This window comes from Haliotis rubra, unplaced genomic scaffold (assembly GCF_003918875.1).
Source record: "Haliotis rubra isolate DU_JTF1 unplaced genomic scaffold, ASM391887v1 Scf162, whole genome shotgun sequence".
Classification (NCBI taxonomy): Eukaryota; Metazoa; Mollusca; class Gastropoda; order Lepetellida; family Haliotidae; genus Haliotis; species Haliotis rubra.
Window position 1 is genome coordinate 898,596 of NW_025765581.1, and position 25,005 is coordinate 923,600.

At 40.6% G+C, this 25,005-nt stretch overlaps 1 protein-coding gene across 1 annotated transcript; it reads right to left on the minus strand.

The window, feature by feature from the left end:
* Positions 1-171: 171 nt before the first annotated feature.
* Positions 172-24,944, minus strand: LOC124271662. The gene is given in 18 exon segments (XM_046706821.1): positions 172-906; positions 2,262-2,361; positions 3,183-3,246; positions 3,440-3,614; positions 3,960-4,225; positions 5,303-5,557; positions 5,560-6,791; positions 7,186-7,299; positions 15,091-15,903; positions 15,905-16,179; positions 16,440-16,591; positions 16,852-16,940; positions 17,850-18,005; positions 18,447-18,557; positions 19,212-21,927; positions 22,905-23,028; positions 24,039-24,371; positions 24,861-24,944. Coding segments are annotated over 18 exon segments (7,029 nt in total). The 5' UTR covers positions 24,873-24,944; the 3' UTR covers positions 172-864.
* Positions 24,945-25,005: the final 61 nt, after the last annotated feature.

Below are 25,005 nucleotides of genomic sequence, written 5' to 3' on the forward strand. Positions count from 1 at the left end.
TTCAGCCGTCACCAGCACAATCACTCACTCCCAGCTACAAATGCTGTCACTTCCTTGTACGAATAAGTCAGTTTGATCTCATGCTGTTTAGAACAATATTTCAGTTATTTCAGCATGTTCTTTATGTTGGACTGAGCCCCAATCCTTCAAACAAAACAAAGCCAAGTTGAATAAATTTGATATTGTATTGTACACTTTATATATAAAACTACATTACTGAAAATGCATTGTAGTAATAATCTGAAAACACTAGTCTCCAGTTAGTATGGAATGGACGGAAGAACATTGAAGGAGATTACTCACCATTCCTATACAATGAAACCTTGTTAATCCATACAGTTCCATTTCCAAAATATTTGTCCAGAATAACAAATATCCTCACCAACAAATCAATATGAAAGTAAAATCCTTTGTATTCATATACACATTCCCATTAGAACTGTCCAGAATGCAGAGTTTCCAGACTAACAAGGTTCCATTGTAGAAGCTAATCATAAGATAACATAAATATAGCACTCTAACCACATGATCTCCATCTTTAATTTATGAATATGATCTACTAGTATATACAATTTGTAGGTACACTGAGAAATGTTGAATAAATTTTCATGAAGGATACAGTTTTGTTTTCGAAATTTACTCTTAACATCTCAGGTAATAAATACACATCTCAGGTTAGCAGTTGTCACTGTCCCTATATGTGAAGTTGATCAAAGGTCTGAGTAATGATATACTATTGATCAGTCTACAGGTGAATCAGTGATAATTGAGCTATTTTCTAGTACATGATTATCATACCAACAGAAAACTGTTTCCGAAACAATAAATATCAATATCACAGTAACGCTGTCGGGGTAAACACCCTCAGTACTTCCCAGCCTGTATCAGAACGTGTCTCTGCACTCTCTGAAACACAAATATGGAATGGTTTAATGTACGTGATAAAATATTATAGACTGTGCTAGAGGGTCAGGATATTTGTTATAACCTATTATCCAGCCTCATGTAAGAATGTTGAGTTTTGATTGGTTCACGTGACTCTGATAAAATACCATGTACACCCGTCACGATCCGCAAGCAGGAAGTACAAAAGTCATATTATCCCGCCACGCCTCGGTGACCACGCGAAGTGAGAAAAACGTACATCGCCAAGCCTTTAGTAACGTCGCTGCATTGAGGTCAATCGATCAGCTGTTGTCAACATGGCAGCAAGGAAACGTTTTGCCACAACAATTGAGAATGAAATTGAAGCAAAACATTCAGCTAGATAAATGCGTTATCACATTGTGTCTCGGGAAATACAGGGTTTTATCAGTCCCTCATAAGGTTGTATTCCCCTCGCGGCGTAGGGGAATACAACCTTACGAGGGACTGATAAAACCCTGTATTTCCCGAGACACGATGCGATAACTTATATGATCCTACTGCTTTTATTGATTCTTGATTTCTTTTGTTGAATGGTCTGCTGACAGTAATGTTCAAATAAATTCATATGTCTATCTTATTAATATTTTATTCTACAATTAGATATTCAAAAGCATAAACTAGCTATAACCAAGTATATATTCTTAGTTTGGCCATCCCTATGGTTTAGGATTCTGAAAGCAATGATGAATATTCTCACTCAGCCAAGGTCCAATAGGTCATTTGGTTCATGTGCAGGACAATTATGTCCCAATACTTACAACTTAAACAACAGTATGCACTTCGAGACACCATGGACCAGGATTTGGGAGCCTTGCATGCAAAGTTCAAAGTTCAAAGTGCCTTATGTGCAAGCGTTCACTGTTTCCGCCTGTATGCTATGCATGCTGTGTTGAAAATGGGTAAAAGACTTGTGACAATGTTTATCTGGGATAATCGGCTAACAGGACTGATTTTCATCTCATCCTTTGCTCATGCAACTTCACCATTACATCCTGGTAGAGTACTGTCACAAGTCCTCCATCTTTTAAAAGGAGGTCTAACTAGCATTCCTTAACATAATTTGTTGTTTAACCCTACAGTCAGCAAGATTCCAGCTATATAGTGGCAGTTTGTAAATAATCGAGTCTGGACCCCACAATCCAGTGATCAACAGCATGAGCATCGATCTACCCAACTGGGATACGATGACGTGTCACCTAAGTCAGTGAGTCTGACCACCTGATCCGGTTAGTCACCTCTTATGCCAAGCATGGGTTTAGAGACAAGGCAATTCAAACAACGTGATTCCAAAGTCAATATCAAATGGTTTTCAGCTCCAGCAGTGTCTGCCTCACCTTGGTGAAAACCTTTGACTTGAGTCGGTTCAGTCGATACTGGTTCTCTCGCTTTCGATCTTCTTCTCTCCTCATAACTTCCGGCAGTCGCTTGTATATTCTACAAGACAATGAAGTATACTAGAATAGAATAGAATAGAATAATACTTTAATGCCTTTTCAGGATTTTGTGTTACATCAGCAGAGCTACTGACACATTAGAGAGATACCAAACATATTTACATAAATTCTTTGATTGATATGGTACTTGGAATAAGGGATGTACAGGCTCTCTTAGTTTTCACAATTGGAACTTTGTACCTGAAGGGAGAAGGTTGTATTCGAATTTAAGTAGTGAAGTGACGGTCAGATATGATTTTGACAGCTTGATTCAATGATTTGCAGCTCATATATTTGATAAACATTCAAATCTGACTCCAGCGATTTTACTTGCAGTGTTAACAATTTTGTCTATTTTAGATTTGAGATGAACTGAGAGAGACCCGCAGTAAACAATGGAAGGAAAATGTTAAAATACTCTGAATAAATGCTACATAAAAAGATGACATCACAGATGGGTTAACATTAAAAGATCTAAGTGAGGAAAACAAAATATTCTACAGGACATAATGAGATAACCCTTAGGAAACAGTCCAATCCACACATTAAAAGCTGGCTCATAAATCTTCACTGCAAAAGACTTCAGACCACGTATTGACTCATCTTGCTGACTATCAAACATGACATTCTGTTTAAAGAACACTCAGGAAGGAAAGTCCATCTGTACTTGTTATATGGCTGGTATCAGATTTTGTTGTCGGTCAGAACAGGTATCACAAGTTTTAGTTTCCTCGGTCCATGGTTTCTAAGAAGCTGGAGGTCGATGGTCAGTCTGGTGTCAATGTGATAATCTATGGTGAGGACTAATCTGTTGTGTCTCACCTTTGAGTGTGATCCTTTTGTTCCTGTCTGGTGAACACACGTCGCTTTGGCTGATACAAATGTTCTGGAAATTAGAATAAGTTTGCACCATCAAAGAATTATTCAGTGATTGTCATTTTGGTACATTTAATTCTAATTCCTGAATGCAAGTAAGAGATGAGAAACACAATTGGAAATGGTTATATTGATTGGACTTAGGCTTTGTCCTGTGCTTCCTCTGAACGGGCAAGGCCTTCTCACTCTTCTCAATGACTTACCACTGTATGGATGTACATCAAGGTTGGTCCCGTGCTTCCTCTGGACGGGGAAGATCTTCTCCCTCTCCAGCCTTAGCTCTTCCTGCATGTGGCGGTGATCTGCTGCCAAGGCCATCCGCTTCTGCCGCTCCCGAGACTGAGATATGAAGTTCTGCATCTTCTGTTTGAAGGCATCCTGACAGAGAGAAGACAGGGTTTTACGTCATGGCTTAATCTGTGTGTCTGTATGCATGCATGTTTCTGTGTATTTATGAGTGTGCCGCATCAATGACATTGAAGACTTTTCGTGATTTCAAACAACATAACTTACATTATCCTTAAAATACGCACAGATAAGAACGAACCAACTTCTGCGGAAGAAACAACTCAGTCCAGTACTTCTGGATATTGAATCAATTGTTCACAAATTCATATGATTCAGTGAAGTGGACTACCTATGTTATCCATACTTCATATTCATCACACACACATGAGTCCAGAATAGCTCTAACTTTAAACAACACCTCATCCAAAGACAAACCTGCAGAGACTGTGACTTCTTAAACGTATACTCCTCCTCAATGAGCTTAGATTGAAGGTCTGGCTGTTGTATCCTGTCCACCACGGTCTCCTGGTACCCCTGGTTCTCCTCATCCTCCTCCATGATGTCCTGGGGCTGTGCCGTCTGCCACTGAGACTTGCTCCCCGGGGCCTCCCACGCCTGCTTCACGCCATACTCCTGCCTCTCCCTCAGGGGCTGTCTCCAGGGGCGAGGCTCCTTCACCTCCACATACCAAGCAATGCCCTCTGGAATTGAACAGGTTTCACATGAAGAAATGTCCTTTGTGACATCACAAAACATCCTGCTTTTACTTAAAACTTGATGGAATTATGCCTTCACCTCCCATAAACACTATTTTACTTCAAATGCTTGATGTCCTAATTATGCCTTCACCTCCCGCTCATAATTTATGGCTGGGTGGATGATGATTTTGAGGGGAGGTAGCTGGGTCATCAATTTTGTACACATGTACTGGGGAGGGGGTTGTTTTTTTGTACTGTTTTTCTAGCAATTTTGTACATAAAAATATTTTAAAAAATTATTTGGGTTGTTTAATTGAATTTGTACATGACATGCAGGGGAGTCACTTACTTTGTACATACATTTTAGGGGGCTCATTCACATTGTACATGCTTCTCCATAAAATCATCATCATCCCACCCCCACCCCCAGCCATAAATTATGAGCGGTCCCTAAGCACTTACACCCTGTCCAACATGTAATCACTGTCATGCATTCAGTCCTCATTCTCTTGTCTTCTTACATCCACCTACTCCCTTTTTCAATCACTTAATCCAATCACATACTTCAAATACTTTGTCAAAGACTCTATCCAAAGATTTATCTGTAAAGGTATACAGATTAAGATCATGTTCTGGTCTCTTTGTTCCCTGTTGCTACATTTCAGGTAGTCAAGGTATATTGTAAATATGACCATTCTTGGTTGTTACAACTTGTATCATTTAATCATTTCAAATGATCAAATCAATGACTGGCACTGACTGCCTTTATGAAGAACTGGCTGGCACTATGAAACACTGATGGCATTATAAAGCACTGACTGGCACTATTGGTTGGCATTATGAAGCACTGACTGGCACTATTGGTTGGCATTATAAAGCACTGGTTGGCACTATTGGTTGGCATTATGAAGCACTGGTTGCCTATATATGGATGTGGATGACTTGCACTAAAGCACTGACTGATACTTTGAAATGCTGAGTGGCATTATAAAGCACTGACTGGCACTATAATGCACTGACTGGCATTATAAAGCACTGACTGGCACTATAATGCACTGACTGGTACTATGAAACACTTACTTGGACTGGCTGGTAGTTTCTTCTTCTTCTGTCTTGAGTGTTGAGTTCCCATGGACTCAGGCGTGAAGCAGCGAGAGTATGGCGGAGATTTACTCCGGCTTGTCTTTTCTCTCATAGCAAAAGGCGCACTCATCTGTACCTGCTTTGCTCTACGGCCTGGTGAGGGTGACCTTGTCTTTGATGCATATCGATGAAGATTTGGTGTTGTCTGAATGCCCTCCGACTTTGTCCTCCTCTGTTTGTGTCTCTGAGGACTCACAGGACTTCGGGACAAAGGTGATGGATAGTTTGTAGCAGCATCCCGCGTCCGTCCTCGAGATGTCGACCTTGCCCTCCGGTTACTATCTGGCGAGGAGTCAACGTGTCTAGGCCTCTCCTGGATCTGAATATCAACTTCCCGGAAATCATACAGAGATTCAGTCTCATTAACCGACCTATCCTTAGAACTCCGCTTACTTTTATCGCTGTTTTGGACTGTTCCTTCAGCTTCTGATTGGTCCGAACCTTCTCTGCCTTCTTACTTTTCCCATTCTTGTCAATGTCCATCTGAACAGTTTGCTGAAATTCTCCAAAACCAGCATCATATATTTCAGAAGGAGGCTGATTCCGAGCAAACTTTATCATCTGCATCTCAATGCTGCTATCCTTAGCGGTTGTGCTGTCATCAGTGAGAATCTCGCTATTTACTCCAGACATGGTCAGCGTTGATTCTGTCATGTCCTCCATGGAATCCGTAGGAGCAGACGTGGTAGAGATGTACTCCAGCTGATCCAACAAAGTCGACTCACTGATCTTCCCCTTCTTCTTTGCCGACAACAGCTGCTCAAGCTTCACCAGCTTCTCCATCCGTTTCAGCTCCTTCCTCTGCTCTCGCTCAATCTTCTCCTTCTGTCGCCATATCTTCTCCCTCAACTTCTCCATGTTAGGATCAATGAGACTGTCCATCTTCTTGTACCTTCTCTGATCGAAGCTCATATCCTCCGGGATTGAATACAGATTCTCCACCCCTTCCTGTGTTCGTTCACCAGCATTCTTCTTATTCATCTTCCTCACAGAACTAGTCTTTGCCTTCTTCTCCGGACTCCCCTTCTCCATCACCTCGGAGTAGCTCCCATTTATCTCTGACTCGCTGATGTTCCTCTGACTCCTCCTCTGGCTCCTCCTCTTCTCCCTCTCCTCAGACGTCTTCTCCTCTCTGGTCTTTCTCTGCTTCTCTTGGTCTTCAAAGTAGGATTTGACCAGATGCCTAGCTGGGTTCCTAAGGAGTTGGGCAAGGGTTTCCATGAGAGTTGTATTGAGGGACGTGTCACTGTCAGTCTGGTTTAGCTCCTGGAACCTCTGCCACAGGATATTGATGTCTACAGGGACAGCTGGATCTACCTCCTGTTCTAACGTCTCCCTCAGTAGCTGGGCTGGGCGACTTACAGGAGCCCGGTCAATGGCTCGGAGGCCGTCATCTTCAGAGGAACTTATATCCACCTGTCCCCGTCTGTAACAAGGAAGAAGCATTTCAAACATCAGACAACTTCACTGGCTCACATGAGATAGAGTGAGTGAGTGAGTTTAGTTTTACGCCGCACTCAGCAATATCCCAACTATATGGTGGAGGTCTGTAACACATGAGCTAAAACAACTGAAGGAAAGGCATTGATATCCCAAAAATCTTATGTATCTACAAGTGCTTCATGTCAATGCTCATTTCAACATAAAAGATATTGGGCCCTTCACTACCCTGGTTGAGGGTCCATTCTTTTTCAGTGTTTCAGCGATAAAATATCAAATATAAAAATGCTTCAAGTGCTGCAAAACATAGCATGGCTATTGAACAGCCATTCCATAAAATTTAGTCGTGAAGTCTGCTCAATTGGTAGTAGTTATCCCACCTTGAATTTCGATTCTGTTCCATCCTCTGTCTGGTATCCTTCCGATCTGATGACCTCTGACGTCCATCTTTCCCACTCCTCAGAGATGATCCTTGTGAGCTCTGACCTTGATCTCTGAAATCAAGAATCCAGAACATGTAAGAGAGTAGTTACGCAAAGCAAACTACAGGAGAGGAGAGCAGAGACTTTACAACAACTGCATAAAGTTTAGGCAGACATCAGAGTACAACACATCTGAAACAAGTCTGAATTGACATGGGTTTTTCTTGTATTCAAATTGTTTAACCTACAAAAATAAGGGTGTTGATTTTCAACTTAAAACATTCAGCACAAAATAAACTACATATTTAGGGCTCCTTGCCTCTAGGTCTAGGCAGGAGACCTATTGTAATCGTTTGATTATTATTATTATTATTTATTATTTTGCCTATTTTTGTACTCAACATACCTCCTAAACCAATGCTCCGAATCGCTTACAATAATCACACAGATGCCCACCGAGGTGAAGATATGCCCCTTAAAAATCTCTAGGCTCTAGGCCCAATAGCAAAGGGGAGATAATTCAAAATTAATTCCAAAATTTCAAAGTTTGACAGCAAATATCTCAAGAACTAATTGTTCCAACACTTCCAAATCTCTTGTACAGATGCACAATCGAATTCCCAACAATTTTGCCTGGACAGGTCAAATCGCTAAAATGTACCGTTTGGCAGTTATTTTTGTTTTCAGTTTTTGGCCATGTTTTTCAGCAGTTTTCTGAGTAGTTTGCTCCCAAAATGTGCTGAGCTCGAACCACCAGCTCTAGACATTCCAAACTTTCCATAACTGATGTCCAGTAACCATTCTGCACAAAAAGTGCCAGTATGCAGTCTAAGTAAACTTAGGCTCAGTATTATTCGTTACACCTCTATACTGAGACTAACAAAACCTTGTTGAAGGTCGCATCAGATAACCTTTGAGCGAAAAACTTTGAGGGTACAAAACTTTTTTCGAGGTAAAAGTTCAAAAGGTATGTGCGAACGTCAACTTCGCGATTTGGTAAGCTGTGTTCTGATTGGTCAATTGAAAAGATTAGCTGACGCGACCTTCCATAAGGTTTTGTTAGACTCAGTCTAGCAGTGTAACGAATAATACTGCACTTAAGTTTACTTAGACTGTGCCTATGGTAGATGAAGTATTGGTGATTCCAGAACACAAATTGTTTTGACCGTAGACCCAAGAACAACTGAGATACAGCCTTTTAAAGAGGGAACTATTTCTTCTCCAGAACTTCTTAAAAGGTACATGACCTACATGACCTACATGACCTACATGACCCCCATGACCCCGGCTGCATTTGGAAGATCTGCTCACCTGTCAGAAACGTGTTCTGGCTCCGTTTTGGACAATGATTTCTAGCCCTCAAATACAACAGATAGAACTAAAGCCAAGGAGCCCTCCACATTGCTTGCAACAATATTTTAACTTAATAATGTAATTTTTAGAGTAAAATTGATATTTTATACTTATCCTGACTCATGCTCTTTTGCTTGTCTTCTTCTTCTTGCGAACTTAGTGGAAACACTTGTATCTCCCTAATTGAAGCTACCTTCAATGTAAAATCACTAATTAGTACTCACCACGAGTTACCCCCTTTCCACAAGCGCGGGAAACGAGGGCGCCACCTTCACCCATGTGCCTCACTCTCTCCTCATATACTGAGCCCAACATTTGAATTTACAGGGAAATCCAAAGTGTTATGTGGGGAGGATGGGAGGGCTGACCTCATTAGTCAGGATAAGTACAGTAGAACACGGATATAACGAACTCCAAGGGACCAAGAAATTTAGTTCGCTATATCCGGTTTTCGTTATTCACATTTAACCGCCATCTTGGATTATAGAGATGTAGAGACATGTATATGCTGAGGCTACAAATCTTTATTCTTGTACATGCATATTGACATAACATTAAAATTCTGAATTTATCATTCACAGACATTAGCTAGAACATGTTTAACAATCTCAACAATATGTTGATTCGCCGTCAACAAGGTTGATGTATACCGCTAAGTGGCTGAGCTGACACTGAGCTGACACTGAGTGAGTTAAGCTAATCACGTGCTGTTAATTAGGCTTGGGGGTAGTAAATCAGTTAAGCTATAGCCGTTAATTAAGCTACTCACCGAGTTCGTTATTCATTATAATTCTAATGATATCATAAAGGATTGTTGTGGACTTTTAAATTTGTTAATTATATCCATTTGTACGGTATATCCGTGTTCGCTATATCCGTGTTCTACTGTATAAAATATCAATTTTACTCTAAAAATTACATATTTTTCCTTATCCTGACTCATGCTCTTTTGCTTGTAGAATCCTACGGAACGGAGGTGGGAGTAATAGAATACTTTGGATTTTAATAATTAGTGATTTGATCTGTGATGATTGTAATAACCCTATGGGAACTTCATAAAGGCACTAAACTGATGAATTCCTGCTGCTAACTTATCAGCTGCCATATAAAGGTTATTACAATGTACTTATTATGATAAAGTATATATAACATTAATACAATGCTTAAGACTGATAGACTTAAATTTGTTAATATGCTGAGTATAAACTCCTTAGAGTTTGTTAGCTAAAATACTTTAAGATATAAACATAGTACTAAGCTTAAGATATGATTAAACTTAAGCTAATTATATAATAGCAAAACTCTTTAGAGTTTGTTAGTTAATATACTTATATGATATAGATATAATGCTGAGCTTAAGATATGAATAAGCTTTGGCTACATATATAATAGCAGAACTCTGTAGAGTTTGTTAGCTAATATATTTTATAATATGAGTATAATACTGTGCTTAAGATATAATTAACTTAAGCTACATATATAATAGCAAAACTCTGTAGAGTTTGTTAGCTAATATATTTTTACAATATGAGTATAGTACTGTACTTAAGATATAATTAACTTAAGCTACATATATAATAGCAAAACTCTGTAGAGTTTGTTAGCTAATATATTTTTACAATATGAGTATAGTACTGTGCTTAAAATATAATTAACTTAAGCTACATATATAATAGCCAAACTCTGTAGAGTTTGTTAGCTAATATATTTTACAATATGAGTATAGTACTGTGCTTAAGATATAATGCTTAAGCTACATATACAATAGCCAAAAACTCTGTAGAGTTTATTAGCTAATAGATTTATAATGTAACTATAGTACTAAGCTTAAGATAAATTTAGACTTAAGCTAAATGTATATAGTAAAAAACTCCTTAGAGTTTATTAACTAATATACTTTTATGTTATAAACATAGTACTGAGCTTAAGATATGATTAAACTTAAGCTATATATATAATAGCAAAACTCCGTCGAGGTTTTGTTAGGTAATACATTTTATAATGTAACCATACTGCTTAAGATATGATGAAACTTAAGCTAATTGTATAATAGCCAAAAAACTCTTTAGAGTTTGTTAGCTAAAATACTTATATGATATATTATATAGACTTAAGCTAAATGTATATAGTAAAAAACTCCTTAGAGTTTATTAACTAATATACTTTTATGTTATAAACATAGAGCTTAAGATATGATTAAACTTAAGCTACATATATAATAGCAAAACTCAAGTAGAGTTTGTTAGCTAATACATGTTATAATGTAACCATAAAAGCTTAAAATATGATGAAACTTAAGCTAAATGTATAATAGCAAAAAAACTCTTTTTTAGAGTTTGATAGCTAATATACCTATATGATATAAACATAGTATTGAGCTTAAGATATGAATAAGCTTAAGTTACATATATAATAGCAAAAACTCTGTAGAGTTTGTTAGCTAATACATGTTATAATGTAACCATAAAGCTTAAAATATGATGAAACTTAAGCCAAATATATAATAGCAAAAACCTCTTTTAGAGTTTTGATAGCTAATATACCTATATGATATAACATAGTACTGCGCTTAAGATATGAATAAGCTTAAGTTACATATATAATAGCAAAAACTCTGTAGAGTTTGTTAGCTAATACATGTTATAATATAACCATATTGCTTAGAATATGATGACACTTAAGCCAAATAGCAAAAAACTCTTTAGAGTTTGTTAGCTAATATACTTATATGATATAAACGTATTACTAAGCTTAAGATATGAATAAGCTTAAGCTACCTATATAATAGCAAAACTCCGTAGAGTTTGATAGCTAATATATTTTTATAATATGAGTATAGTACTATGCTTAAGATATAAATAACTTAAGCTACATTATATAATAGCCAAAAACTCTGTAGAGTTTGTTAGCTAATGCATTATCATGTTACCATAGTACTACTCTTAAGATATGATTAACTTAAGGTAAATATATAATAACAAACTCTGTAGAGTTGTTAACTTATATATTGTATGATGTAATAATCATAGTACTGTGATGATAAAAGGAACTTAAGCAAATTATATATAGCATGTAGCTATTTAGTACTGTTATAAGATAAGTAGAAATCTGTAAGATTGACTTATCTTCTCGAGAGAACTGTCAATTGTTGTCTTTGAGGACCATGGGATCGATTGGTGGATACCTGAGGCGTCCTCGGTGGTGATATCTCTCAGATAATGGTTGGCAACCACCATATCGGATCTCAGAAATAAACCCTCCATTATTCCAAAAACATTTGTGTAAATCAATTGTAGAAGTTAGCGTTCTAATATCATGAGTATTAAAAGCTCATGGAGGGTCGGATGGGTCCATCCGTCTTGTATGCACATAGTATGACAGTTCTGATCCAGCGGAGATATAGTGCGTGAGACTTCATTCTGCCTAAGTTGAAGATAGAGGAAATAATCTGTTGCATTTTCCCTTCCTGTTTGGTTCGGTGGAGATAAATTTACAGTGCTCTTGCTGGCCATCGCATTGATAGAATCATGTCGTATCATGGAGCCCAAGTATATTATCAGGCGTGTTCATAAACCTCACTTGTGAGGTGTTGGAGTACTATATTCAGATCCCCAAGTTGGGCGTGAAATTTCCGTTTAAATTCTCCAATCAGAAGCTTAAGTAGGTTTACTAACCATCCAGTTGTGTTAGTAGCTTGATGATTAAATTCAACTGTAGTCTGAGGCGCTGTGGGTTTAGATCAACTTGTATCCGTCGTCTAGGTAATTAAGCTGCGCGAGGTTCTTGGCGATGTAGGTGCACAACCAGGTGTGTCTGTCCTCGTTGAACTTTATGTAAATTAAGCCTGACTGCGTGCTCTCGTCCTAACTTGACGGGGAGGCCTCTAACCTGAAGAAAGCAGCCCAATCATGAAGGTTCAGGTTAACTGGACTGTAAGGAGGCTTGCTCGTTCACTGATATATAGTTGTCACTTGTGGCGTAAGTCTTGAACTGTGAATTAAGATCGACCTCTCGTGGAGTCGTTGTCCATCAGCGGTCCAATCAGAACAAGGCATTTTGATTCTGTAGAATACCAGCTGTGATGTCACCGGTGTAGCAGGAAAAAACCTTGTATAAAATCTTGCCGTCGTTGATATTAGCATAATCGTCGGTCTTCACACTTCACGTAGCTTCGAAGTTACCCGGTGACCACGTGTTTGAGGTTAATGGTAAGCAGCAGCAACCTTCGGTGCGAAATACCTAAAGCTCTGTAATATTAATGCTGGGTAGGTTATTTTCCTGGCTGTCGTGAAAGTAACTTCAGTTTGAATCTAATTCCGACTTCCTTATATAAAGGTACAATAACCTTGCAAGTTGTCAGCTTGTAGACTGTATACATGAATGTATCGTCATAATTGTAGAATTAAAGCTGAACTTGTTGTACATATTTCTTCTCAGAAAAGTTGGCGATTATGAGTTATACTAAGCTGTAACAAGGCTGCTGTTCAATTTCAATATTGAATTGTCTGCAGATATGCGTAATAGTCCATGTAGATAATCGTATGCGTCGTCCGAGTTACATATTCTAGCCATCTATCACGGAACAGTTGATTTCTGTGAAGATCTATGAAGCGTCGTTGACTAATTAATACAGCGGCGTTCTGTGTTGTAAATAGCCTGTGCAATTGTCTTCAGCGGAGGCTTATAGATGGCATCTGGCATACAGTTGATAGACAACTTATGCGAATGTCTTGAAACGGACTGACGAGTAGCTATATATGGCCGAGTGGCTAGTATATGGAGACCTTGGAGGACTTCCTCGGTGAACTCTGGAGACTTAGCGAAGCTCTCGAAGTATCCCTTCTGGAGTGAAGTAGACTTGGAGCCACTTAGCCTTGGCGACCTTGGCGAAGGTATCGAATCAAACCCGATTATATATATATATATATATATATATATGAGCGCTTAGCCATGAGCGGCCTCTGTGTTTAACAGGATCGCGAGAAGTCGTGGCGCTTCTCAGCGATGTCCCTTGTAGCTGGTGAGGCTCTAGCTCGCCAGCGGAGGCTGACCTGGGACTAGCTGGTTCTGCATAAGTAGGGCCGAGTGGATCATCTTATCATCTTCAGAAGTCGTGTTTACTGAAGTCTGGTGATAAGTGTCTCATTGATCGTTCTAGATCTATTTAGGCCAAGAACATACGTCTCGTCATGGATTCAACTGAACCAATTCACGATTGTAGTTCTTATTCTTGATATTGATGATCAACTTGTCTATGGGTTGATTTTCTGGAGACTTGTGAGGAGAGCGTTGATAACCAGCTGAGCTCTTGTGTAGTCCCTCGATGTCCTTCTAGATGATGATGATCTGGATTCAGGTGTCGCCGAATGCCTTGGCGAAGCTTCCTCTGGCGTCGGTCGGAGAGCGACGATATGACCTTCAGCGAAGGCTTCCGTGATGTCTGATGGTCGAGTCCACATCTAGGGATGAAACCCGAAGAAGGTGATGATCTATCCGCCGCTGCGAAGGCTTCCAGCGAAGGCTGTACATCTAGGTCCTTCGTCAAGGTGGTCCGTGACTTCCTTAGCGAAGGTGACATCGTCCTGGTTGCTTTCACGTTGGACTGGGGGTGCCTCTGGGGTGCTGTCTACGTTGGAGCCTTCAGCGAAGGCTCGGTCCCTGCTTCTGCAGTCTGTAGCGATCCTCCATCATGGTTATAATTTGCGCATCAGGTCCTCAGGGATGGACTGCGGCGAAGAGGTCGTCGGTGCCTTATCTCGCGGTGTTAATGGAGAGGGTCCACAGGAATATCGTCCGACATCAGTGTAGAGGCATCAGGCTGCATGGTGATCTCTGCTGATGTCATTGTAGCTGTCACCGGTCGCTTCTTGTGGCGTATGTCGGGGGATGATGATGGCTGATCATCGTAGAAGCGTCAGGTCTGCGGCTGGAACAATCTCGGGTTGAGAAAGTCCTAGTAGACTTCGTTGATTTCCCCTCAGATGTCAGCGCTGCCCTCGGTGTCAGCGGCGTCTGCGTTGAGTGTTAGTAGCGATGGGACCCTCAGGAAGATCATCGAATATCAGCGTTGGTACATCAGGCTGCATGCTGATCTGCGCTGACATCACTGTTGCCGACATCGGTCATTCTTTTGATGTACATCAGGTATGATGATCGGCTGATCATCATACAGGCCCAAATCCGGCTGTAGAGATGTAGTAGAAAACCTCTAGTCTGGCTGCGGCGATGGGATGTCTGGGGAAGCAGGGCGCTTCTTGGAGATGGCGGACTCACGTCCCGCCTCTCCACCACTCTAGCGGAACACCACACGGGGAGAATTCGGCCAACAGCAGTAGACTGGCGAGGGTTCAGGTGTATCAGTCATACTAGACTCTGCATCATGGCGACCTATCTGCTGCAGCGTCTCAAGCGCCAAAGTAAATATTAATAAAAGGTAGAACATCATTTTTATGCATATTAATCATGTTAAGTAGTATTTTTTCAGCATACATCACAGATTATTAAACTTACTCTTCCATTGGAATGTGGTTATCTTCGAATCTGCCTCTGCCATTCCTCTGGTCAGAGCTAGTGTCAATGGCTGTGGAGTGTCTTGGATCGGATCTCATCGTTGAGTCTCTCAGTGTTGAATGTGGGTGGATCGGTGAAGCAGGTGGTTCAGGAAGCTGACCATCTCGGGCAGCTGATGCTGGCCTGGGCTGCCTGTCAATGAGGTCACCATCTGACCTTGACCTTAACCTACCCTCATTATAGTCCCGGTCAGGTACATCTCTGACAGTTGATCTGTACTCAACATATTGCTCAGAGACCTGGCTACCATTACTGTGAACATTATCACTAGATCTTGAGGCTCCTGTGTGTCCAGACCGGCTATCATACACATTCCTTCTGTTTCCATACTGTTCTGTCCCGTGAACTCCACTTTGCCGTGACCTACTTTCTAAATCTTGACTGGAGCGACTCTCTGAGGGCAATGCTGAACGTCTATCATCTATTTGACTACCAGAAGATGTCCCTCCAAAGTTAAGTCCCGAACCTGACCGCCTATCGCTAATCTGACCTTGTGACCTACCCTCCATAACGTGACTTTGGGGATTCTCAGAATGTGACATTGCATGTCTATCCTCCATCTGGCTACCAGATGATGTCCATGGCAAGTTTTCATCTGACCTTGACCTTTCTTCTTCAAACTGAAGTTGTGATCTACTTTCTATTCTCCTATCTGACCCTGACCCTTGTCCGTCACGGGTATGCAACACCTTCAGGGTGGCTCGATATGTCCCGTCCTTCACCAGCTGGTCTGAACGAGAACCATAGTCTACACTGTCAACTTTGCCTCCTGCCATCCTCTGTCAGCTCCATCTGATTTCTTCTCTCTCTCACCTGCAAAGTATCGGTCATCGTGGTTGTGGTGAAGTTACTCTTCGTCCCTACTCCTGAGTCAACCTCCAGGGCGGATTGGGTACTCGTCTTACTGAAAGTGTCTCGAGGACTCGGAGGTCGCATTTGATCTCTTGATCTCTCTGGTCTCACATCCCGGCTTTCAACCTTCTCCAAGTCAGTACAACTACTCTCCATAGGTATTTTGTCTCTTTCATCCTGAAAAACATGGACAAATCAACAGAAATTCACTTTAAGATGCCTGTATAAGCTGGTGTTGACTGTGCAACTCTGTATCAAGTCTCACAACCTGTTTTAAGGCAATCTATCAACAAACCAAGGGATGACGATTTATTTAGTTTTAAACACTAGCTGAAATGAATCAACAATGCAAACGGGTGCATATTGGGTTAATACACATTGGGTGCAGAAACATTAATGTCATACTGAATCAAACATTTCATGTATAAGCTTCATACCGAAACTGATTTCTCCTCTATTGTTGAAAGAGATGGTTCCATGTGAATGCCTGGTTGTTGATATTTCCGTGATGTGGGAGGCTGGGTGGACGCATCCGCCCGGGTACCCAGCACTTGAGGCGGGAAGTAGGGTGCAGTGGCATCATCAGATCCTGCAAACGAAGACAAAGGAAACCAGGGGTTAATCTGGAAACCTTGCTCTCTACATGAAGATGATAGACCATGGGTTAATCTGGAAACCTTACAATTTAGATGAACATAGCGAACCAGGCATTAATCTGGAAACCCTGTATTCTAAATGAAAATAGCAGACTTTGGATTAATCTTAGAACCCTGCATTGTAGATAAAAACACTACACCTGGCGATAAACCCTCATTCTCAAAAGCCAGCTACATTTACAAATTATTTTACCTGTGTGAGTGCTCTCCATGGTTGTGACGCTGTCGGTCAACGACCCTGTGTCACTCTCTGTGTAATACAGGTCACGACTACCAGTAGGTCTGAAACACGTTACACAAGCTGGGTTTAAATGACAGTCTCAGTCTAACATAATGTTATGAAACCTTTAATATGGGACTCAAAACAGACAAATGTTCTATCACAATGACAAAATAGCACAACACACAAGATATATGTAGATCAGGCTACATTTTCAAAGTTTTCAAACCAATGATTTCTAGGCATCTTCTGTTGTCTATAGGACTCTGCATTATTTGAGTGAGTGAGTGAGTGAGTATGGTTTTACGCCGCTTTTAGCAATATTCCAGCAATATCACGGCGGGGGACACCACAAATGGGCTTCACACATTGTGCCCATGTGGGGAATCGAACCCGGGTCTTCCGCGTGACGAGCGAACGCTTTAACCATTAGGCTACCCCACCGCCCTCTGCATTATTTGAACCACAGATGGTAAATCACAGCTCATATATCAGTAGTCTCTGTCAATTACTGTTCCCCATCAACGCCACTGCTGTTGTACAATTTTACTAAACTTTCATTATTTTCATGGCCAGTTAAAACCAATGTAGCAATGACCCCTTATCAGGTACACTGTAGCCCAGATACATTGTTTCCCTCAAAGTTTATAAATGAAAAAAACCGGCACAAATGAGCAGTGATTTTTCTCTCAAGTTATCTCCCCTGTATCCATGACAACAAAGGCTGTGACTGATGCAGATTTATATATAATCTGGTAGGATCTGCATGAACATCAGTCAATCACTCACACACTTGAGCTCCTAATAACTCACAGTACATATCACAATACAACATACACTGTAAATAGAATTGCAGCAGTGTTTGGTGTACTGCATTATTTACCACTGATTTAATTTTTCATTGTTATTTTTCTCAGATTTTCAAGGTCACTTAACAGTACAATCACAACATGGCCGTCTTCCCTACTGACCTGTATGGCCGGAGCTTGTCCTTGCGCTGACCACCACTGAGGTCCGAGTCGACTGGGGATGACTCGGGACTATCTCGCTGGACACTGGCCGGGGTCTGACCGTATTCAGTTCCAGACCGGGGCTGGTCACCTGTCACATCCCTCTCTGACACATTTCTGTCAAATAACACAAACTGGTTTCAAATAACACAACTGCTTAAATTCTCAAACCAATTTATTCAATAAATAACACTGTAAAAACTGTTTTTATTTTTAAAATGGTGAAAATGGTGAGAAAAAGATTTTATCGGATGACCTCAATTGTGTCTACAGCAACAAGTTTTAACACTTGTGCTTGACATGTTTGTAAAAGAATGTGCCAGAATTCAAAGAAATCAAAGGGAGCTAACTGACTATTATAGACTAACTAAACATGCAGCCTCCATAAATTCAAATACCGACACCTTTTATAAGTACTGTTCAAGTTGCCATTTACTTTTTCGTTAGTTATTATGAATTGCAATGAGTATGCGCTACTGTGAAAATGCAACAAAATAAAAAATTATTTCAAAAAAATGTTTGGAAAAGAAGACCGGAAGACTGGCTTTCTCGGCCCACCTTTCCATGGATGATGCAAGCCTTCTTTCTGTGAGTGAGTGGGATGAGGTATCAGAGGTCAAGTCTGGGGCAGACGGCAACTCCTCTGGTGAAACACCTTCTGGTCGGCCCCTAAACATGGATAACGTTGTAAAAGATAAGATATCACCATACAGAAAATATACTTACTCAAATACATGGCACAACAGACTAACGGCAGTAATATTAAAAAATCAGGTGATTTGTAACATTTGTAAGTGGTTTACAGTATCACATTCTCACAAGATCAAATTCCAGAAAATTCCATAAATATCCATAAAATCTCAATTCCATCAAGTCTTTCAAATGTATTAATAAATCAGCTTTGTAATCATGGAAATTCCTAATGCAGTTACCATGGTTACCATTACCATAATGTGGAGAATTAGAACATAGAGTGTTGTGGCAATCATGTCTATCCTATTACGGTATTTGACATGTTACACATAATGCTGTAGATTAATGCACAGTTGAAAGTCAAGTGAGCTTATGTCGTCTGATCTGACTTTAAACATGCCTCCATGGCAGCCATATTGAAAATGTCCCACATACTCAGCCATTTACTATCTTGCTGTGTATTGTGATATCACATGTTCAACAATTCAAGTATGGAATTTAACTGAAGAGTGAGTTATGGTGTCGTGCAGCTTTTAGCAATATTCCAGCAATATCACAGCTGGGGACACCAGAAATGGGCTTCACACATTGTACCCATGTGGGGTTAAATTGATTTGTACAAGAACATACCTGCCCCCTCTGCTGTGCACTGACTCGGTCGACAAAGCCTGTCTTGTATCTGTCCTGGAATCTGACTGTGCTGGGTCTGAACTTGCTGATTTATCTTCTCTATCCTTACTGAACCCGTACAGAGGGTAGCACTCAACCACACGACGCAGTGGTGTCCTCAGCTCTATGCTGTGGTCGAAGGTCTTATTGGACATTTCTTGGAGCTGATTCGAAAGGAAACTCTTGGCATTACTGAAAGCTGCGAAAGGGTTATTTATCTTTTTGGGAGTCGAAAATTCAGTAAAAGACGCGTGGCCAAAGGTTCTGCTCCTGTCGGGTGAGCTAAGCCCCGACATTTCCAGCCTCTTCCTGACATCACTGTCCGTGAGGACGATACTTCTGCTGGAGGCATTCAGAGACGTGTCTGTGAAGCTGGAATCAAGAGGAGGTCGATTTGCCAGTCTGGTCAGTAGCTCCTGTTCCTGGCTGTTGACTTGGTCAAGGATGCCATGTGCCTGTTTGTGGGGGTCCTGACCCTCTAGGATCTGGGATACCTGGCTTGCCATGCCGGTCAAGTATTGAGCCTCTATCAGAGACCGTTGGGCACGGAAGGAACACAGTATGTTGTCAACACTGCGATTGGTTGGGGTTCCCGTCCTGCTTGTCTGTTCATCATCCGTGCTTTGAGCTGGGGCTGCATCCTTTGTGTTGCTGCTACCTGAAGTATGAGTCTCCTCACCCTCCGAATTATAGCTCTGTCTTTTAGCAACATTCTGGGCAACCTGAGCTCTATCTACATAAGACCTTGGATGATCTTCAGGGTCAGTTTCTGTGGCGTCAGTGTCTCTAGATGTGAACCGACCACTTTGATTTCCCTCACAAGCAATATCTGCACCATAATCCCAAAGAAGACGGCGACTCTGCTCAGGTGTGTTAGTGGTGCTCGGAACAATCTCACTCCCAGTTTCCGAACCAACAGGCGTCCGAGCTTCCCTTTCCCTGTCTACATCATTAGATTGAACAGACTCATTCCCAGAGTCGGCAAAGTCGAGATTGTTCTGCAAACTGTTCTGAATTTCCTGAAGGTCCTGATGCAGTCTCCTGTAGTCCAGACTGGCAGACAGTTCCTCTCCCTGGGGTGGGGGAGGAGGTGGGAGAGGCAGGTCAGAGCTGACTGACTGTGGAACAACCGGTGGGGGTGGGGGGAGGGAATAATTGTCAGCTGTCATCTGGGTATTTTCTCTAGGAAGAGGCAAGGAATGAGTGTTGTAATTAGAACTCCTGTTTTCTAAAGCATCAGAAGAGTATGTGTTAATATAAGCAGTCTCAGCCAAGACTTTGTTGACTCTAGATTCAACATCACATTCCTCTTGAGATGGTTCAGACCGTCTTCCTTCACGAGTAAGATTAATTTTTGTTGACTCTGGACAACCATCTTTTGCGTCAGGCTCATCTCCTCTAGACATTGTTGTATCAGCAGAGCTACCGCTTCTGGCCATCAGTCTGGCAACTTCATCACTAGCAGCAGAGCTGGAGCCCTCGGAGCTCAGGGACTTGATGGAGCGAGTGAGTTCATCACTCTGGTACGACAGTGTCGACCCTGACAGAGTCTTCACTAACTCTTCCTGTCTTGAATGAGATTTTGGTGCAGTGTATAGATTACTCTCAAGACGTCCCAGGGAGAGTCGTTTGTAGTCATCTCCAACCACACTTCCATGGCCAGCCAGAGGGAATGAATGTCTTCCCTCTCCTGATCCACCTAGATTGAGCTTGGATAGAGTCTTGTCTAGTATCATCTCAGACTTCCTAGCTAGGTCTACAGTGCTTGGCAGATTGTCCAGACTGTGTCTAAGCCTATCCTGTGACAACCCCATCCTCTGTGCCTCCACATGAGACGGATCATACCGTGACTGTCCATCATCCATAGATGACAATGTCCCTTCTGTCCTGGGTACTGCATCTGAAGACTTGAACTTGGTAGATACTGATGTGGAAGAAAGACTCTTGTCATCAAACCTCCGTTCCCTTTCTGTCGACTTGGACAGAAACTCATCTGCATATCCAGCCCCAGCAGCTTGACTTCTGGAACCTCCATCTTGAAGGAGTTCATTCTTATGATCCTTCAGATCCTGGACATATTTAACACTATCAAGAGATGGCACTGATAAACTCTGCTTTGTGCTTATGGAGTCAAGATATTTTGTCTCATGATCCCTGCCCAAAAAACTACCTCTTGATGTCGACACAGTGGACAGATCTTTGGGCATTTCCTTAAAGCTGGCAGTGTTGTCAACAGAAGCTTCCTGGATCACAGACAGTCCATGATTCTGGGCAGCCGAGGCTACGCTCATGTTTGTTAAAACTGTGCTAGAGAGGGGAGGGGAGAACGAAGACATCGAGGTGAAGGTGCTTTCCGTTGTCTTGCTTTTCTCCATCCTCGGACTGACATTAGTGTCAGACTCCGTCACCCAGTCGCTGTCAGACATGCCGAAGGCAGTCTCAGGGTATTTGCCTTCCATGGATTTCTGGTGAACCTTTTGATCATCAGAGGACAAGTCACTATCTCCACACTGGAGTGGGTAGGACGAGAGATTGCCTGTGATGAAGTTCTTCGACACTTCTGATATGGCAGTGTTGACATCCTCCTCACAACCACTGCTGTCCTTTGTGTCAGACTGTCCCATGTCGTCCAGACATAGCCTCAGGCTCTCCAGGGGGTACTCACTCAAGCTTGCACCTGAACACAAAATTAAATAAATTACAAAACATATAGTGTACCCTAGTGGTGGTCCGATTAATTGAAATAATCGAAGATTGGTCGCAATGACAAAACGACCAAGCAATCGATCATGTTTTCTCATAATCGAACACAAACAAATTTGGAACACTTGTTTGCAGTAACAATATTTTTCACAAGGTTGGTTTTGTCTGATAGATTTCATTAGCACTACAAGCTCTTCCAATTCATGATTGAATTTATTTTAAAGACTCCATGAACTTCATGTTCCTAACATACTAGTCATCCTTTAAAGATGTGAAATTTGCAAATGCATTTTGTGCAATTTGCAAAGAAAACGAAAGAACTACATGTTTTTTCTTTATTTTTTGTGCATTAACAAACATAACCAGGAAAATTGGATAAATGACGCTAACCAATTATTTTCGATGATTGATCGTTGTAATGAACCAATCATCAATTATGAGATTTATTCCCAACACTAGTGTACACAGAGGAGTTTATACACTACTCAAAGTAGTTAAAGACAACACGTTTTCTTCATAACTATAGTTAATCATTTTACAAACAAACAGGAGACCAAGCAAAGATAAAGTTTGTAATCTTTGTTGTATCATTCGCAATGATGTGATTGAACATGTTGAATACATATGAAGCTAAGAACCTGATTGAATTGTTAAATTTATGGTTATATCAACATGATCATTAACATTTATTAACAATCTAGGAAAGCAGGATCGAATACTGCTTTGAAATTATTTGAACAGCATTTCAGTCTAATCGTATGAAGACAGCAAGGAATGTGTGTTGCAACTAATCCACTATGAAACATCTCACAAATATTGGGTAAATATACAATAACAAGTCAGTAGATGATGCATTATTCAAAATGGACTATGTAACAACGATTTTGAATTGTCAATGTCAATGTCAATGGACTATGTAACAACGATTTTGAAATGTCAATGTAAGTGTACCTTCAGAAGCTTCTGTTGTTGACTTCCAAGGATCATCCATGGATGAACCAAGCTGCTGGTCTGAAGCAGACGACAGCTGAGTGGACTCGTCATCCTGACTGTCATCAGCCAGAAGGGTCTGAAACTGAACACAACACACATCAGGGTCACCATGTCAACATCTAACTTGTCTCAAAACCCATCAGCTTGACCATCTTGACCATAATCACCATACAATTTGTCAAATGAAGGTAATGACTGTCATTTGTGATTGTATCAATAATAATACCTTGAACAGGAAATAGAACTAAATGTAGCTTAACTGCTTATAAATTGAACATGTTGAACAGTCACTTTATAACTAAGAATGTCAAGGGCAGCTTGATGTTTAATTCATCATCATCATCATCATAATCATCGATTCATCATCATCAAACAGCTCGGCTAGAATCCGATAGTTCATTATTTAATACCACATCAAGGAAAACCCCTGCTATATGACAGGGGTCTCTTAATATTAATGTTTAGGCCAGACAATCCAGTGATTGAGCATTGATCTACACAACTGAGGTACCATAACATGCATCAACCAATTGAGCAAACCTAACCACCCGATGCTGTTAGTCACTTCTTTCATTAAGCATGGCTTACTGAAGACCAGTTCCACTTGCATGCATAAGAACACATAGGCTCAGGAAAGAGTTCCCGCCAATTTTTGTGATGAGCAAACACTATAGTTTAGTCTATAGTTTATAGTTAAAAATGAGTTGGGGGGTACATAAGGAACTCTTACCAATATGTGATATCTGAGTAGATGGAACAAGAAATCTCAGTGTTGATTAAAAAAATATATAGCCATAGATATTATTTATATTTGCATAACAGGACTCATGTTAAACATCATTTAGATCTGTTATAACTTGTATGAGGAATGGATGCAATATATTGCATCAAGATACATTGAGAACCTATACAAGTTCGAGATTGAAACAACTTCAAACACCTACAAATAACATATACACAACATGCATAATACACTTGATGTGATTTGTTATATTGTCCATAACTTCATCATGTCCACATTAAGAAGTAAAGGAGGACGCAATGATACTATTATGTAGTGAGACCACATTGATTACAAAGAAAATCTGTTACCTGCAAGTTCAAGCTTTCAACATCCACCTTTTTACAGCCTGTGGTATCCATTTTCTCCTGGTTTGATGAAGACATTGACAACTGACTCTTTCCTAAGGTATACTGACTGAGAGTTGGGTCCCAAACTTTTGAATGTTTGGACTTGTCACCAAAAGAGTCAAACAATTGACTTTGCTCCAGTGTGTGTTGACTGAGTGTTGGGTCACTCAGACGGAGACTTGACTTTGGATCATAGTCCCAGTCAACAGAAGGACATGTCACATGATGTTTATGTTGATGGCCATCATCCGAGTCTGAATCTTCAGTTAATTCAAACCACTTGCTTGTATCAACCTGAAAAAAATCATATGCATCAACAATATGTATCCATTATTATCCATCCGATGCAAAACTAGAAATCACTGTGGCCCTATTACTGTAATTCCTGTAGTTCGAATTTCAGCTGAACAGAGCATCTGAGAATAATTTACCAAATATGTGTAACCGGTGAGTGTCCAGCTCGTTCCTGTCTAATCATGCATCTTAACAGTCAGTGAGCTAATCTACTCCTGCTAAACAAACATAAGTGCACTGATATAATTATTTTGGTAAATTAGTGCATGGTTTCGAAAGAGACGATGTTTCTTCGAAAAGCATGTGCCTACATGCGAGCAAATGTTGCTTGCGGTCTACGTAAAACACGTCCAAACTTGTGCACAGTCGAGTCAACTGGACAACCTGGTTGCGTTTCCATTTAATCTTGTTAGCCGTATAGCAACCTGTATGTATGACAGCTAATCGAATGTTATCAGAAAATGACATCTCTTTTAACTGTCGCTATACCTGTGAGGCCATTCTGCCATTAAATAAATGCGTTGTTTACAGTGCAGCTGTCATTGTTATGTTAGACTTGCCGCGACTGCTTTCGAAATGATATCGGTTACTTCCGGTTGTTTATAATGAAAGAATTATTATCAAAATCATATAT